The sequence below is a fragment of the Gavialis gangeticus genome, unplaced genomic scaffold (genome assembly GCF_001723915.1).
Source record: "Gavialis gangeticus isolate Ggan-Ray unplaced genomic scaffold, GavGan_comp1, whole genome shotgun sequence".
Classification (NCBI taxonomy): domain Eukaryota; kingdom Metazoa; phylum Chordata; order Crocodylia; family Gavialidae; genus Gavialis; species Gavialis gangeticus.
In genome coordinates this window covers 75,215,196-75,233,541 of record NW_017729029.1, presented here as the reverse complement: position 1 = coordinate 75,233,541, position 18,346 = coordinate 75,215,196, and the positions used below count along the sequence as shown (strand labels likewise).

The 18,346-nt window shown below is 40.6% G+C and overlaps 1 protein-coding gene across 3 annotated transcripts in view; it reads left to right on the top strand.

Annotated features, from left to right (window-relative positions):
• Nucleotides 1–18,346, top strand: part of LOC109300897 (kynurenine/alpha-aminoadipate aminotransferase, mitochondrial-like) — a 30,701-nt gene that overhangs the window by 4,083 nt on the left and 8,272 nt on the right. For 2 of the 3 annotated variants that reach the window (XM_019521781.1, XM_019521780.1), the window contains exons 3-13: nt 704–772; nt 3,902–4,070; nt 4,878–5,010; nt 5,713–5,787; nt 7,093–7,302; nt 8,391–8,456; nt 9,695–9,777; nt 10,959–11,055; nt 12,081–12,142; nt 14,533–14,597; nt 18,023–18,129. In XM_019521781.1, the coding sequence (XP_019377326.1) occupies nt 706–772; nt 3,902–4,070; nt 4,878–5,010; nt 5,713–5,787; nt 7,093–7,302; nt 8,391–8,456; nt 9,695–9,777; nt 10,959–11,055; nt 12,081–12,142; nt 14,533–14,597; nt 18,023–18,129 (1,134 nt within the window). In that variant the 5' untranslated portion in view covers nt 704–705. The remainder of the gene's footprint in view (nt 1–703; nt 773–3,901; nt 4,071–4,877; nt 5,011–5,712; nt 5,788–7,092; nt 7,303–8,390; nt 8,457–9,694; nt 9,778–10,958; nt 11,056–12,080; nt 12,143–14,532; nt 14,598–18,022; nt 18,130–18,346) is intronic. The other variant, XM_019521782.1, reaches the window with a different exon arrangement.

Genomic DNA, 18,346 nt, shown 5'->3' with positions numbered 1-18,346 from the left:
TGGGGAAGTCCCTGTTCCCCCGTGCACTATCAGGAGTGACCAGGAATAACAGTCACAAGCTGGCAGAGGGGAGATTCAGACTAGACATCAGGAGGTGCTACTTCACTGTGAAGATTTGGAACCAACTTCCAAGTGAAGTGGTGCTGGCTCCTACCCTGGGGGTCTTTAAGAGGAGGCTAGATAAACACTTTGCTGGGGTCGTTTGACCCCAGTACTTTTTCCTGCCAAAGCAGGGGGTCAGACTTGATGATCTGCTCAGGTCCCTTCCGACCCTACAAACTAGGAGACTGTGCATCTCTTTATGCTGATTAACTATCACAACAAACCAAAGCATGCTTTGGAGTCCTTGCAAAAGAGCCCTGATCACTCCATTTTGTTTTGTAAAACATTTCCCCAAATAAGAGTCATCTAAAAACTCATCTAAACTTTTAAAGAAAAAGAGCGGGAGGAAGCTGTTTGGAAATATTCTGGAAAACATTCAGTTTGTTTGTGTTAAATTTGACTATAATTGATACCATGTTTTATCCAACTAACTGGCCTGGAGAAACAGATTGCATTTTAGATTAGTTACTCACTGGTGGGTGTTTTTCATGTTTACAATACAGTGTCCTAGCCACATTGAAAAAGTGATGTTTCATGTTACTTCACTTCTTTAGCCTGTTCAATTAATTTTAATTAAAATTAATTGCTCTTTGCCCCATAGACATGAATTACTCTCGATTCATCACTGCTGTAAGCGCAGCAAGAAAGGCATCTCCAATAAGAGTTCTGAGTGAGTAAACTTTTCCATTCCTAACCCAGCAACCCTTAAACGGTATTGCCCTGGCCTGAAACATTGTATATGAATATTAGAGAAGTCTTGCAAGAACACACTGGAAATTTGCAAGCTAACTCATTAGGGTGACCATATGGGACAGTGTGAAACATGGGATGCTGCCCCCACCCAGCCCTTTGCTGCTGCAGGCAAAAGCAGGGTGGGGCACCACTGGTATTATTATTCAAGCAGCTAGTGAGTCAGTGGCCCATTAGCGACCCATTTTTTTTCTTCACAGCTGTTGACAATCCCCTTTTTAATGGTCATTCCACTAATCAAGCTAATTTACCTGGCAGTTTTGCTACCTGCTAGGGCTTCCTATTCCCTGCCCCACACCCAAGACACTCATTTTCACTGAATGGCCAGGTCCAGCCTCAGAAATCCACGACCGTACTGGCCAATCTGGGACATGTGGTCACTAACTCAGGGGTTTTCAACCTTTTGGGATTAGTGTACCCCAGGCAGCTGGATGCGGAGGGGTGGCAGCACATGGCCGAATGCAGAGTGGTGGCAGACACTGCATGCAAGCTTCCCCCGCATCCAGCCAGGCAGGCAGTGTCCGTGCGGTAGCACAGGATGGCGCGTGGCGAAGCTCCGTCCCTGCCTACCTGTACATAACCCCTAGGGCCTTCTCAAAGACTCCCAGGATAGGCGTACCCTCAGCTGACAATCCCTGCTCTAACCAGTATGAAAGGCTAACTCATCTTTGCTGTTTGTAGGCTAAAGTTGTCAGGCAGAAGTAGTTGAAAGATCTTGCCTTTACATCCCTGAAATGAGTATGCATTGCACCCTTTGAAAAATCAGGGCATTCAGAATGAAGAAATGGTTACACTGTTTAATTCTTTTCAATTTGTACCAAAAAACATTTCTGCTATTGCCTCTGGTTCTGCAGTTGGGGCTGTCACTGCGATGTCTGTTACTGAATTTTCATTAGATGTTCAGGCTCAGTTGACTGCTAATGACTTAATTAAAGAGAGAGTCAGTTTGGAACTCAATCTCTATTTTCCTCACACTTTTTGCTGCTTTACCAGCCATACTGATATGCCTGTGGCTTTTTGCACTTCATCAACTCTCAGCTCTTTCATTCCAGGCTTGTTACTTCAATTTACTTTTACCCCATTTAGTGCGGCTGGCATAGGCTGCTTTCCTAGGATGCACTTTTTTAATGACAATTCAGTTCTTCCATATGGTAGGCAAAAATGACTGACAATCTGACCCTAAACTGCCTTTTTCTAGAGAAAGTGTGTAGCAGGTTTGAGCCCACCACAAGTGGCTGTGAACACCCACAAGTGCCTGCCCCACTCGGGCTCCCTGGGCACCCTCCCTCTTATCTCGCCTGCTTTGCTTTGATGTACTTCATGGATTTGTAAAAGGGAAGCTGCCCTAGGGTTCTAGAGCAAGCCCTTATCCATCCTCCAGCCAGCAGGTCCTCCCAGACTCCACTGGGTCCAGTCCTGCCCTGCCCCTCAAGCGTAAAGTGGACCCTCCTGGCAATCCATGCCCCAGGGTACCTGTTGCCCTAACAGTGATTTGTGGTCTCTTTCTGCTCCTACAGCCATAGGCACCTCATTGTAGCTTAAACCCCAGTGTGCCCTTATCACCCCTTGTAATCACATCCAGTCCACCAATGTAAAACTTAAACAAAAACATAAGCCCACTGGCTATAACTGAAATGCCCCCATTACTTCATACAAGCCTCTTACTTGTAGTCACCAGGACAGCATAAGTGCCAAGCACTCCCTCTCCTGTAGCCATCCTGCTCAGGAGCAACTCATTCTGCTGCCTGCAGAGCCAGACTTCCTGCTCCCACTCAGGAGGCTTATATGTCTCCTTAGCCCTGCCCCTTCCGGTCAGATGGCTCCCTAGCCACCCACAGGGGTTTTCTCTTGGGACCTGACAGCTAGCTTCCACGACAGCCTGCTGCTACCCTTGCTGCCTTAGCAGTGCACCAGCTGCCCAGGCCTAGCAATAGGCAATTGTAAAATATGAGTCCCTGGCTGCCTCCTCTTCTGCAGCCAGCCCATAATGGGTAGTGTTTCCCCATGTCTGGGGACCTCCCTGCTGCTGCTTCTCCCTTAAAGTAATGGGAGCACTGTCTCCCTGTTACACAGTGCTTAAAATGACTCATTACAGTTTTAGAGGTGAAAGTTTGAGCCTTGCTTCAGATGAATCAAAGACCACCAGCGTTATATCTAACTATTCATGTCCAGCCTAATAATTCAAGCTGAGGTATCAAAGGTGGCCAGATGTCATAATAGCCACATGAGTCCCTTGTGCACTATCAACTACAGGAAAGGTGCAGGCAGAAGTACAGCTTCCCCATCTAACTCATGGTGCTTTCTGTCATGGTGCTTCACAGAAAGCACCATGAGTTAGACTGATTCTGTTGACCCACTAGACGTTAGCTGTTAGGTTGGGAGGGCGGGGGAATCAAGCTCCAATTTGGAGCTGATCAGGGAGAGAGGCTGCATCTCTGCAGCCTCTTTCCCTAGCCCTGCCGCCTTTCCCACCCCCCCAACCCCATGCTGTCCCAGGATGGGAGAGGGAGAAGGCAGGGGAGGGAGGTCCATTCTAGGTCCAGCCTGTACTGGAGCGTGGGGAGGATTGAAACTAGAAAAAAAATGAATATTTTTCTAGTTCCTACATTTTAGAAATCTGATCTTGCATTTTCTTTTCAATTGGAAATCTCTACGGACAACTGGAGAATGAGTAAGATTATGTTACTGCAGATATCAAACTGAAACATAATTAATCAAAAGGAGAAGTGATTTTTATTCAGTTGGAAAAGTCTGTTAGAGATATAGCACTGATGCCCTTTTAATTAACAACTCAGAAGGTTTATAATGTGTTTCTGATCCAGCTAAAAACAACAAATATTGGCATCCCACTGCTTAAGAAGATCTAAACTTGGAAAGAACATGGCCTCTGAAGTCCCCGTTGCACAGCCAGCAGCAGCAAAAAATTGCATAAATCCCAATCAACTTTTGTTTTAATCCCTTTAAAGGGAGTAAAGGGACAGGAAAATTGTAAGAATTACATCTTGTGTCCACTACTGTGTAACAGATGCCTTATTCCTTTTTTCCACAGCTGAACTAATGCAGAGGTCCCCACCATCATTAATCTCTCTGGCTGGCGGGGCACCAAACCCTAACACTTTCCCATTTAAAACTGCCAGGATCACCATTGCAGATGGAACTGCTGTTGAGATGGGGGAGGATTTGATGAAGAGAGCCCTCCAGTACTCTGCCTCAGCCGGGTACTGACCAAGATATCATACAGTCAATTTTATTTTAAAGTCCAAGAAACAATTTATTTTTAATATATGTTAATATTGACCTTTACAATGTTTTTGTTTAGCTGTTTAATCCATATATACTGGGGGTTTTAAAGTGAATGGAGTGAATTGACAATTATATACATTTATTAATTAAAATTAAGTAATTTCAGTTTACCAATATTAGAGAGTCCCAAGTGCCTATACTACTGCAAATACCATAATGTAATTAAGGGTTGTCATGCAGTAAATACTAGCTGCTTCAGGATGCTGACTCCCTTAAGGCATGTCTTACCCCTCTGTATGAACCAACTTTCAAAAACAAGGCACAGTCACAGTAACTACTTCAGTGGCAATATGTACATACCCCAGTCTGCTCTTAATCTCCATTTTGGGCATGCTTATTGGCAAGAACTCAGTGGGACTCTGCAGATATATAGTCAGCCAAGGACAGAAAGGGTACTATTGGTATTTCAGCCTTCATACCTTTGGTTGTTACCAGTCTGGAAAATTTAACTGTGATGGTTTGGTTTTCTGTTGTACATGCTAGTCTCTTTTAATCTTATATAAAATGAACATATGCTATATTTGTTTACTTCACTCATTCCATTAGTTGAAATGAGAATATTTCGAACTAGAGACTAAATATGTCTGTCTTGTTGAACTAGCACATGAAAGACTGACCTACCACCCCTAGATTTAACAAGAATTTAAAACTGCAGTAGAGAATAAGTGTGTATAGGACCTTACAGATTATAATGATAAATTAAGACACATTCTGGGTTGCAGAATTCCTGAGCTGTTGTCCTGGCTAAAGGATTTACAGAAGAGTCTCCACAGTCCCCCCACAGTCAACTACAGTCCTGATCAGGGACAAATGGAGATATGTGTCACCACAGGCAGCCAGGAAGGCCTATGTAAAGTAAGACTGAAAGCTAAATATATCACGGCTTCTATTATACAGCTATTTGCTTTAAATAGAATTTTTAATAGAGGTTGTCCTGAATAGCATAGGCACAATTACTATAATAATGGTTCTCAGTGGAGGGTAACTTATGAATTTAAGTTACAACATCAAAACATTAAAGTCAATAGAAATTGGAACAAAACTTCCTAACAGAATAATTATCTTCTGTGGCTACGTAATTGTATAGGTGAAGTGAAGGTATTCATCAAAGAGAATATCATAAAGATATTGGATTCTATTTGTCTCTACCAAATGATTTTTAAAAGTCCAGTAATGGAGAGTGTTGGTAAGATTAAGGGATTGCTTACTATACTGGTTCCCTCTGACTTGCTTTCACTTTTCAGAATACATTTTCCAAACAGGTTGGTGTGCATATGCTGGTAGGTAATTGATCCACTCCCTGGCACAAATGCTTTCTTTTGTATTATAATAGATTGTGTTAAATATTAATATGATTTCTCTTTGCTATACCTATGTCTCTGATGCTTCAAAATTGAAAGTTTAATCCAGTTTCTGTTTTCTTCTTAGAATACATTTAGATAAGTATTAAGGGAAACACTAATCATCAGAATTTATAATTCTACTAGAGTAGGCAGCAATATGAAGAAAGTAAACCAAAACCTGAGTCCTGTAAAAATAAATTGTTTTGCTTTGTAGGTGTTTGAGATGCTTATTAACCCTGGGGACAACATCCTCCTGGATGCCCCCACATATCCTGGAACACTAGCAGCTGTGAGTAATGTTTAGGTATGGAAATCTGTGAATATCATAGTTATAGCACTTTGGTGTGCATGTCTTAGATTTAACTACTGCAAAGTGTGTCTAAGATTTTCTCTAGACTTACCATTTTTGATTCTGTACTGATTTAAGTGTTATTGGTTAAATAATGAATGACTGTTGCCATGTTTCTCAGCCAGGGTACTGCAGCAACCTTTGTTCTTTGCAACAAAATAATGTTTGTATTATTTTTTCTGTGGTCAAAAATGAATGAAAACCAAGAGCTAGCATTTCCAGAGGATACTTTGTGTCTAGTGAGGGGTGCTTTGAGTTTAAAAAGGTTGAGGATCACTGTTCTATTCCTTGTAATATTTTTTCAACAACATACATATTTTGCTTCATGTCATGATTCATTCTAGACCGATATTTTTACAAAGAATCATATTAGAAACATGAATACACCTATCAGCAAAAGGCAGTCTCCATTCAAGTATATGGGTCAATATATATTTTGAGATCTGGGTGCACCCCACTTAAGTATTCTTGGTAGAGAATATTAATTTGGTATTCTGTGCACATAATAAGTGAAAGTGGGAATAAGCCTAAAACATGATGAAAGGTCAGTTCTTAAATACCATTAATTTTTCTGGAATAATATATACCTTGCATAATTAAACACATTCCTCAAATGCCTAACAGACCAGGAGATGTGCAGGAATAGATATTATCTTATAAATTTCACTTAATAGCTTCACTTCACTTTCTTTGATTCCAAAAATCATCTCTTTACTATTGGTATCTTGTTGTTATTGTTTGATATGCTTTATTCTTTAGAATACTGGGGGGTTGTGGCTCCAGAAGCTGTTCATTTTGCCCCAGGAAATGCAAAGTCAAGAAGTACAGAAAAAGAAATCCCACAGAAATAAACCACAGGCATTTTTAATGTGTCTGTAACTTTATAGATTGGTGTCAACTCATGTTACTTCATTAATATTTTGTAATTGTCTGTCCCATTAGCTATACAGAGCAGTTATAGTCTTTCCTTTGTCCAGGGACAGTGGTTCATAGTCCTAGCAGTGCCACTGAATCTGAAATGGAATTGCAGTGATCTCAGTGCTTTATAGCATGCCCAGACTATCCCTTGAATTGTGAGCAAAGTGAGTTGAAACCAATACAATTGATTTTTATAATCACTTAGATTTGCAGAAAGGCTGTGTTGGCTGAGATTCTGCAGCATTAATGACGGAATCAAAATCTCAACATTAAGATTCGTGACTGAAATATGTCTCTCATCAATTTTTTTTCTCCTTTTGTGAACAGCTGAGACCCCTGGGCTGTAATATAATAAATGTCCCCAGTGACCAACATGGTATTATTCCAGAAGCCCTGAAAGAGATTCTCTCCAGGTGGAGCCCAGAAGATGTAAAAAACCAGTGCAACAATGTCCCCAAATTTTTGTACACCATTCCAAATGGTGGCAATCCCACTGGAACCTCACTGACCACTGACCGCAAAAAGAAAATATACCAGGTATTAATAAAAGCCTAACTGTTATGTCAAATTTCAAACTCCACTGCAAAAGCAACGTATTTTATAAACAAATAAAAAACGGCTACCATCTCATCATGTACTGCTGCTATAAAATCTCTTTAAAAATAACATTTCAACTTCTTGTGGCTTAGTACATTCTGGCCACATCTACACAAGACATTACTGTGTAGCGGTTACTGCGCATTTATTTAGTACTTGTATAAACATCATGGTTGTGTCACATCATGGTTTTTTCCATGCAGTGCTACTGTGCAGTAGTATCAGGCTATTGCGCAGTCAACATCTCATGTAGATGCGCCCACTGCTAGTAGTCTAGGGGCTGTCTGTTGTATTTATCACTGGACCTATAAACTGAAGAAGGTACTGACAAGAATGAAAAGCTCTACCTAATGAAGCACAAGTTGGAGCAATTACTTAAAATTTCTAACTCCGCTATAGGCTGTGAAATGCTCATTGAAAATACTGAGGACATGATCAAGGCAGCTTCCTATCCACATACGTATTTATCATACCCTTAATATCTTTTTTTAATAATTGTTTGTATTAATGTATTCCATAACCCTTTTATTCAGTAAATTTAAAGAAACAAAAACTTACATAAAAATCTCTTACATAACTTTTGGTACATTAAGTTTTAATAACTATGTGGCCAAAGAAAACATTTGTGACGGCAAATGTTTTGAAAGCATGAGGTCTGTAAATATAGGCTGTAAAGTCCATGCATATAAGTGTCCCTATATTTCCCATTCAAATAGGTATTTGAAAAGTATACCTTTATTTCAGTATGCAGATTAGGTCCACAAATGTAGGCACGTGTGGAGCCTGGGACTCAAGTTTTTGCTAAATGGTTATTTCATATTAAAGCTGCCATTTTACCAGTTCATATACTTTTGGTATTAGCATTCTTTAGTGAATTAGAAGCAAATCTTGATACTATTTTGGCAAGCTCAAATGCTCTGGGAAACGTACAGAATAGTGGATGTTTATAAAGTGAAATGATATCACAACTTTTGCTTTTTATTTAATATCAATGATTCTTCACGCTGTTCGTGTTCATTTCTTTTTAGCTTGCAAGACAATACGATTTCCTTGTAGTAGAAGATGATCCATATTATTTTCTTCAGTTTGATAAGGTAATTTATCATCTGTGCTTATTGGAGCAGTATCTCTTCTGGGTCAGGAGAGCATTAATGCAGGATACTTGAGGCTTATGTGCTATTCTTACCTAGTAGCCTGCCAAATTAAATTAAAGCATTGCTAGTACATGCTCAATCCTGATGTTCTTGCGCTACTATGCCTGTTGAACCATCATGTTGCATCATTGTCAGTCATAATGGGTCAAATTCTGCAATCCTTAAGTGATAAAAATGCATTATTCCATTGGATCTCTACTGACAGGAACTTATAACTGTGGCTGCCTCGGGAACACACGGAAAGGGGTTCTCTGCTGTAGAGGAAGTGGGTTGCAAGGCACTGAGAGAGAATAACAGCTGTATCATCTTTTCTGTCTAATATCAGCATTCACCCAAGGCAGGCTACCTATTTGATGTCACTACCTGTTGCTTTTCTTTAGAGTCCAAACCATAGGAAACCTTCCCACAAGTCATGGGAAAAAGAATTGTCCTCTCTTAAATACCAGTGGAGGAAATGTTTAAGAACCATAACTAGGGTTCCTTGTAGATGGATCGGGGCTGGGGAGGGGGAGTGGATCTGTAAGTTTAATTTCAGAAATCAGATCAACACTTGTAAGCAGTAACACCACAGATAGAGACAAAAAGCAATTGAGAAAGCATCTGCCTTGCTTCGACTGCAGAACTGGGTTAGTGGGAGAGTTGAAATTATGGATCTAGCAATAGAATGTCCATGGGAATCGGAATCCATGTGGAGCTCAGGAAGTGATCTTTTAACAAATCCTAGATTCTGAGCAATGTCCTCCAGTTTCTCTGCAAATGAAACAGCTGCCACTGTAGGACTATCAGAGGACTGACAAATTGTTATCCCTGACACACTCATAACAGAGAATGTATTATTTTGCTCTTAGCTATCCTATGGTGGCACCATGCAGAAACTCTAGGACTGAGTATTTGTGCACTCAGTATTGGGTGTTAGACATGAATGCATTTCCAACTCATTCCCTGCTGGCCTTTGAGGGACACTCACCACAGCAGTGTTGGCACTATGCTAAACAAAATCATTTGCCAGTAACTAGGCTCTGCCCCTTTAATTGTGCATGTCCAGTAGAGTTTTTTCATACAATATGTACTGCCTAGGCTTCAAGAAATACTTAAGTCTGTGTTAGTAACAACAGAGTAATTGTAGTGTAACCCATATCTCTTAGTTAAACTTTAAACTGCCTTTATTTTCTTTACAGCCTTGGCCCCCAACCTTTCTCTCCATGGATATTGATGGTCGAGTTATTAGGACTGACTCTTTTTCTAAAATTCTCTCATCTGGGTAAGGTCAGCTTCAGACTTTGCACAATGCTCTTTTGCTATTGGGACTTTAACTATCTCCATTTTGTGACCTTAAGAAACTCACAACCCCCTCTCCATTAATTTACATATATCAGATTAATGATCTCTCTCCAACTTTGCATCATATGTAGGTACTTACAACATGCTCAGTTCACTCTTACTCCATATTCAGGAAGGTACTTAAATCCAGCTTCCTCTGACATTGGCTCCACAGCCATTATGTCAATCAGTCCTTGCACCCTACATTCAGTTCTCCCCAGGGGACCAGAATGAAGCACTGAATGATTCTTCTTCCCTGGTTCTTCACACTTAGAAGCCTTTTCCTTTTGGATTCCACAGCACAATGTGAAAGGGCTCCCTGTTTGGCTGGAGCAGTAGAGTCCAGCACAAGTGATGCACAGTCTCCCTAGACCTCTGTGTGTGTGGGAGGGTGCCCTTGGGGGGCTGGGAGCAAAGCATGCTGGAGAACTGCTGTAGCTTCTCCCAGAAGGTATGTACACAGAAGTTTGATTTTCCAGGGGAGTAATTTAACACTGGTTATTCCCAGGTTATTTTTCTCCTGAAGTGGCCATTTTTGCTCTGCAAGAAAAATTCTGAATGTCTGTTGATTCATGATTTCTACTGGGAGAGTAGCACCTCTCCTAAGAGAAACTGAATGTCTGTATATGGCCTTGCTTCATCAAAGAAAAATAAATTTCAACGTCTATGTGAAATCTAAATCAGCTGGAAGTGTTTCTATTGATATGTGAATAAAAATAAATCAGTTCTTCTCCTGCATGTATTGACTTGGCAATTCTTAAAAGGGAATGGTGAATTGACGAAATATTACCAACCTCACAATACTTGCTGCTTTTCACAAACCCTGAACAGTTAAGGTTGCAAAGAATAAACACAACCCAAATTTCCTAAAGGTTCAGAAATCATAAAAGAAATACCCCTATGATTTTAAACACATTTCCTGACTTTTCGGTCCAATATGAATGCTTAGACTGAAACTTAGTATGTTCCCTCAAATTAGCAGGTGTCTGAATACATGCAGGGCACAGGTCTGTAAAGTATCAATTGTTCAGAGTCAGAGTTTAGACCAAGTTCTCTGCTGGTGTAATTCCAAGGAGCAGTTAATTCTGTTTCTGTGGTAATATCTTTTTTCTTTTTTTATAGGTTGAGAATTGGCTTTCTAACTGGTCCCAAACCTCTTATCGACAGAGTTATTCTACATATACAGGTTTCAACAATGCACACCAGCACTTTCACGCAGGTAATGATTATAAAGGTGTTTCCTCTTTTTGTAAGTGACTATTTCTTTAATTTAGCAACTGGATAGAGGAATGAACGCTTTCTATAATTCCTCACTATTTTCAACATGATCTTTAAAGACATGTGTATTTTAGGTGTTTCCATGGGGGGCGGAGGGGGTGGGGCAAGAACAATAAAAAGATGATATCCAAGGTTTATCTGTAGGGCATGGTAGCAGATCTAAATCGATACTTTTCCATTTACAGGGTTTCCTTTAACTTCATTTAATAAGTTGTTAAGACTGCAATTTTCAAAGGAGTCTAAGGAGCTCTGAGTTATTGTGCCAAATGCTCATGGGTTCCTTTGAAAAATCCCAGCTGCTCAGTATATTGAGATGATTTGGGTTTTGGTTTTATGCAGCATGGTTAACTGGCAACCCATGCTGGTGTGACATAAGCAGTCTGCTAACCTTTTCCAGTATCTTTCAGCTAGTCATCAAAGGGGGATCAGAATTGCCCCTCCAATTTGGCCATAATTTTCCCAGACATTCTCGTCTTCCTAATCACTGCCCTCTCTTGCTCCATAGTCAGTTCCAATACATTCTCCAGAGCTTCAGTGGGATGCTGTGCCCCCAGTCGTCATATCATTTCCCCAGTTTTACTGTGGGCACAGGTAACATGGGAAAACCTATAATAAAGGAAATAGAAATACATTAACTTCAAATGTTAATCCCCTATGTGCATCCCCTTCCCCTGCACCATTCCTCATATTTGTGTCCCAGCCATACATTTTTTCTTTTTGGCTCTTTAATATTTCCATCTCCCAGTAGGGCTGCTACCCTGGCCCTTACCCAGCCCTTATTATTTTTGATGGATGCTGCTTCCCATAGGGTTTGAAGATAAAGGAGTAAATGGCTCCAGGAGTTCTATATGATTTCTACTCTTGCATGGTATTGAATAAAATGAAACAATATTTTTATCATTAAAAGCTTTTGCGTGATGATTGAATAGCTGTCCTAAAATAAAACTGTATGTTTTATTTCTTTAGCTTATGATAACACAGCTTCTTCAGCAGTGGGGAGAAAAAGGTTTTCTGGAGCATGTAGGCAGGTACAGGCTCTGATATGTACTTCTATTTTCTGTAATTAACTAACTGGTAGAATGTTGTTGTAATTACTATCTATGCTATTCTGTTCAATCTTCTTTCAAATACTCTCAGATAACATTGTAATTTTCTACCAGAGCCCATCACGTTGCTGGCTAGTGCAACATATGCTACATCATTCAAAAACAGGCATCTAGAACGAATACAAAAGAAATTGAACTGCAGTGATAAGTGGGACTAAGCTCCCCCTTGTGGACATTTTGCAGATTGATGTCAGAGGGTGTCCACTCCAGTTCCCACATCCCCAGCACCCAGTTCTGAATACTTAAAAATATACTCTGAAAAATACAGGTCATTTAGAAAGCAACACACACCTGAATTCCATGTCCCTTGCTCCAGCTTTCCCTTCTCTGTAATGCATCTGAGTTCATACAGAGAGGGCCATCCACCTTGTGTTTCAGACTCCAAAAGTAGTATCTTCCCCTGGAGCTGATGCAAATGGTCCCTGGAGTAGACAATCTCTGCCTTTTATAACCTTCCTTCCTCTTGTGTCAGGTGACTTCTTGATTAGCCTCTACAAGTGACCAAAACCTTCTACGAGGATACTTGAATACTGTGTAATCTGAATCTCCTATCTAATAAAACAACTGTTTCAAGTAGGAGCTAACCTGTTGTTTAAATTAATTACATTTTGGTGATAGAGCTTGAACAGTTATTCTTAGAGCCATATTGTTACCACTTAAAATTTTAGTTTAACATGAAAATAAAAGAACAACAGAGAAGGGCCACTTGTTCAAAGCAGAATTCGAGGCTTAACATGAAAATAAAAGAACAACAGAGAAGGGCCACTTGTTCAAAGTAGAATTCGAGGCTTGATAAAGATACAAACAGGGTGCATCTACACATGCAGTTAGCACATAGCAGTAAACTCTGGCGCAGTTTGTGCTGGAGTTTATTGCTCCTGGGTGCAGCATTTACACCACAGCACATTGCACCAGGGTGGCATAATCCCAGGCTGATGGGGGATACGGGAGAGTCAAGTCTGCCAGCCCAGGGCTGCTCCAGCCTAGGGCTGCTCCACCCCAGCTCAACGTGCTGTGGGCGGGCTGGTTGGGGCATGAGAGTGCTACAGTGCAGGGCTAGCTAGGAGACAGCCCCCTCACTGTAGCACCCTTGTGCCTCGATCAGCCCCAGTTGTCTACATGTGCGTTTTGGTGCACATAACTACTCCGCTATAGAATAGTGCTTGTGCTAGACGGTACCATCCTACAGCAGAATTAATTTACTATGTCCTAATATGGGTGTATGCATAGACCGTGACACTTTATTGTGGAGCTAATTAGTCAGCTCCACAGTAAACCGTACATGTAGATATATGCACCCACACAGCGTTAGATTTATACAGAATTCATAGTTGTATAGACAGATTTCCCAAATTATCATGACAGATGCCCGCAAATTTAGCACTTACTGTGATTGTATGTGTTTTTATGTGAAAATACATAAAGCGCAGGCTTGGAGAGAGTGATAAACGTTAAATCTCCCAAGTTGCCAAATATACTTTTCTGCATCTTACTTAAAGCCATTACCTTGGATACTTAAATTATGCCTAGTTTCCCAGGACTGCTGCGTGTTGTTACATTTTTATCCAGGAAAGTTGTCATTGGTACAGAACTGAATCTTACCCATGCTGGCCTTGGCTAGGGTCTCTGCTTCAGAGGAATTCCACAGGTAGAAAAAAATATATTTTTAAACCAAGAACAGCTGTTTAAACTGCTGAATGGTTTGGAATGTGTGATTAAGTCCTAGAGGAGACAGATTAGCAGGTAAATGACAGGTGAAGCTGTCAAGGTTTCATCAGAAATATGCTCGTCACCTTTTTGTATTTTTATCACATGGATATCCTATCACCTGATATCTACTACACCAATAAACACAGCCAAGGCCTGTAAATGTACTGAAGAAAATAACTCATTTACCACTATTTTCTATCTTAGAAGCCGACATTAGTCCTTATAGTGACATCCACTGATATGATGGCCAAACCAAAATAACAATAATGCCTCAGATTCTGGGGCTGTGCTGTCTATTGACAGACAAAAAGTTATGAAATGACCCTGTTCAGATACTTTCCTGTTCCTTAAATATCTTTTGCTATGAAGACAATGAAACACATTCTACAAATGTATTATACAAATGCATAATATACATAGAATAAGACCATGTTCTGCTCATTGCATGTTCATACTGGGCATATGAGTGTTCTGATGTATAGGGGTATCCATAGTTCAGAGTTGTTTTCTGTTTATGTTAAAAAAAATTACATTTTTGTTTCTGCCATCATAGTTGAAATTTATGTTTGAATTTTGTCTTTGAATTGATTGTTCTTCTCTAGAGTAGTGGAATTCTACAAGAGCCAGCGGGATGCAATGCTTGTTGCAGCAGACAAGTGGTTAAAAGGTCAGTGAATGCAACAAAGCTACATACATACAAAGGGTTTTTTTCCTAACTTAGAGTATTCCATCTTATATACCTAAGTCACTAAGTCCAGTCCCCTGGTATCACAGGCACCATGTCATATAATCCCCTTCTTAAATTTATTAAGTTCCACCTTAAAAATAATTGGGATTTTCCCCCCTTATACTTTGATTGAATGGTTAATCCAGACTCTCAGGGCTCTACTGGTTGGAAACTTCATAATTTATATATGACCAGTTTATAACCATTTATTCTTGTGCCAAATTGTCCTTTAGCTTAAATAGCTCTTCTGTGTCCCTGGGGTTTGCTTCCCATATATATTATGGACAATAGTCATATTAACCAACGACCGACTCATATTAACCAACCAGGAACCGACGAATTACTCATATTAACTGTCGACGCCTACACAGTCAAATGAGTCACAAATTGGCTGGAGGGCCGCACCCAGAGAGTGGTGGTGGACAGGTCATTTTCAACCTGGAGAGGTGCAGGCAGGGGGTTCCCCAGGGCTTGGTCCTTGGGCCCGCACTGTTCAATATCTTCATCAGCAATTTGGATGAGGGGGTGAAAAGCACCTTGCTCAATTTCGCAGATTACACCAAGATGTGGGGAGAAGTGAGCATGCTAGAAGAGAGGGACAGGTTACAACTAGATATTGATAGGTTACAGAGATGGGCAGATGAGAACAGGATGGGTTTCAATACGGACAAGTGCAAGGTGCTGCACCTGGGGAGGAAGAACCAGCAGCATACCTACAGGCTGGGGAACTCCCTTCTCATCAGCATGGAGGCAGAGAAGGATCTTGGAGTCTCTGTTGATTCCAAGATAAACATGGGCTGCCAGTGTGGGGATGCGGTCAGGAAGGCTAACCACACTTTATCGTGCATCCATAGATGCATCACGAGCAGGTCCAAGGAGGTGATCTATGCGACATTGGTCAGGCCACAGTTGGAGTCCTGCATCCAGTTCTGGGCACCACGCTTCAGGAGGGATGTGGCCAGCATCGAGAGGGTCCAGAGGAGGGCCACTCGCATGTTCAGGGGGCAGCAGGGCAGGCCCTACAAGGAGAGGCTACAAGACCTGAACCTGTTCAGCCTCCACAAAAGAAGGCTCAGAGGGGATCTGGTGGCCACCTATAAACTTGCCAAGGGAGACCAGCAAGTAATGGGAGAGTCCCTGTTCCCCTGAGCACTACCGGGGGTAACAAGGAACAACAGCCATAAGTTGACTGAGAGTAGATTCAGGCTAGATATCAGGAGGCACTACTTCACAGTCAAGGCAGCTAGGAGCTGGAACCAGCTTCCAAGGGAAGTGGTGCTTGCTCGTACCCTGGGGATCTTCAAAAGGAGGCTAGATAGACATTGCCGGGGTTGTTTGACCCCAGCCTCCTTTCCTGCCCATGACAGAGGGTTGGACTAGATGATCTGCTTCGGTCCCTTCTGACCCTACCAACTATGAAACCCTTCTTTGCATCTATTCAAGGTTCAGTGAATGGTGTACAGTGTTCCAGATGAAGTTTCAGCTGTGCCTTATACAACAACATTAATACTTTTCTATCTCTACTGGAAATGCCTCTCCTGACATATCCTTGGATTACATTTGCCTTTTTTACAGTGCTTCACATTGGTGGCTCAGCCATCCCATGAACAAGTACACCCAAGTCCTTCACCTCCTTAGTTTTTTCCAACTGATGAGTCCAGGCTTATTGCAGAGCTTTTTTTTTTTGGCCCCCAGTACATTACACCTAAATGATCTTGCATTTTCTGCTATCGCATTACATCAAAGTTTTATTAGTACAGTTCTTAAGAGTATCCACTTCTTTCACTGGTATTCCAATCCTGCTCTGAACTGGCAAATGTTTCCCAACTTTGTCATCAACAAAAATTTCTTCCCGCTTCAGTTCTGTTTTCAAGAAAGTCACTATTAAAGCATCTCTACAGAGTGAAGTGATAAACAGAGGTTATGAGTAAATCAAGAGTTTTTGTCGGTTTTCACATTTGTTTAAACTCAGAATATTATCAGATTTTTCAACATTCCAGTTTTTCTAACTATTTGAAAAGGGCAGGGTATAAGGAAAGGCATTGTCATGCTATTGTGGCAGGTACACATACAAAAAGTATAAAACAGTGTAACATTTTTTATTACCAAAGCAAGAAGCTTCGTCCTAAACATTAACAATTAGCTTGTGCTATAGTGATTTCTGCCAAAGCCATGACAGACACTTGTGATCTTAAAGGGCTCATAACAAAGGAGTAACATTATTTTATTCATTTTATATGCTGTACAGTCGGCAACAGTTCAGACACCAACATGGGACTGACCATAGTTATCTTAGAACTCATCTCTCCATACATAGCCACAACTATGACTCCTGACCACCAAGGACTCCTGGGTGCATCATACGTAGTACCATTACAGTAGTATCTGAACACTACATCATCTTTAATGTGTTTACTGCAACTTCTTCTCCCCCCTCCCAGTTACGCAGTAGGGAAGTACTATTATTCCCCTTTTACAGATAGCCTTGTGTGACTTGAAGCCACTCATTTAGCTTCCCTACAGCTCAATTCCTTATGTGTTAAAAAGGGGATAGTGCTGTGAGACCTCACAGGGGAAATTAAGATAAATATATGCAGGAAAGATATAGTAAGATCTTCAGACAATATGGTAATAGCGATATAATAGTAACAAAGGTAGTACACAATGACAAATGAGTAGTTTGTCATTACTATACTGTGGGTAATGATCTAACGTACCTAAGGAGTTGGGGCAGATGGCAAATGCAATAAATTACATACTCTATTCATATAATGCACAGAAGAAAGCTGGAGTTAGTACCCACAAGAGTATTTGGCTTGCTGAGCTGCCAGAAACAGCAGTAAGGGTCTTCACCTATGCCCTTCTCTACTCTGCTTAGTCTTATGAGGAAAAATGTGAATAAAAGAAAAGAAACAATTAACTTTCTTACATATTTATACCATCTATAATTTTGCAGTTGTGCTTAAGGTAATGATGATACCAAAGGAGTTGGCATTAGAAAAAAATGCTCTTGGATTCTTTAGAAGATGTTTACTTGCAGTTTCAGAAATCAGTCTGCCATTCAATTTCAGTTTGCTACTTGTTGAGCATTCTGTAACCAACTGAGAATAAAAGGATGAGAGTGTTCATTTTCTAAAATACCAAAAACAACAGGTTTTTTTCAATACTGATATAAGTTACATTACTGGATAATTTTATCAGAGGCACTTTAAATTCTGTCTGTGACAACCTGGTTCCATTGAAGGTCAGTAGCAAAACTCCTACTGATTTCATCTGAAGCTAGGATTTCACCCTAATATCCATTACAGAGAGGACAGATGTATTTTTGTTTGATTTTCTGGGTTTTTTTCTTTTAATCTCTCCAGGTTTGGCAGACTGGTACTCCCCTGCTGCTGGAATGTTTCTATGGATTAAAATTAAGGGAGTTTCTGACACCCAACAGTTGATCATGGAAAGAGCTTTGCAGAAAGAAGTATGATTAACATTTACTGAAATTCAAATGAACTGGCAAGGATTAAGTCAAATATTATTTAATATATAGGCGTATGCATATGGGGAAAAACTATGGCCATGTATTCATTAACCTGGCAAGTTATGAACAGACATATAGTCTTGGAGACTAGTGACCATCCTTACTAATGAAACACTTTCCTAACTATATTCTAATAAGGCTAGGTCCTGCCAGCCAT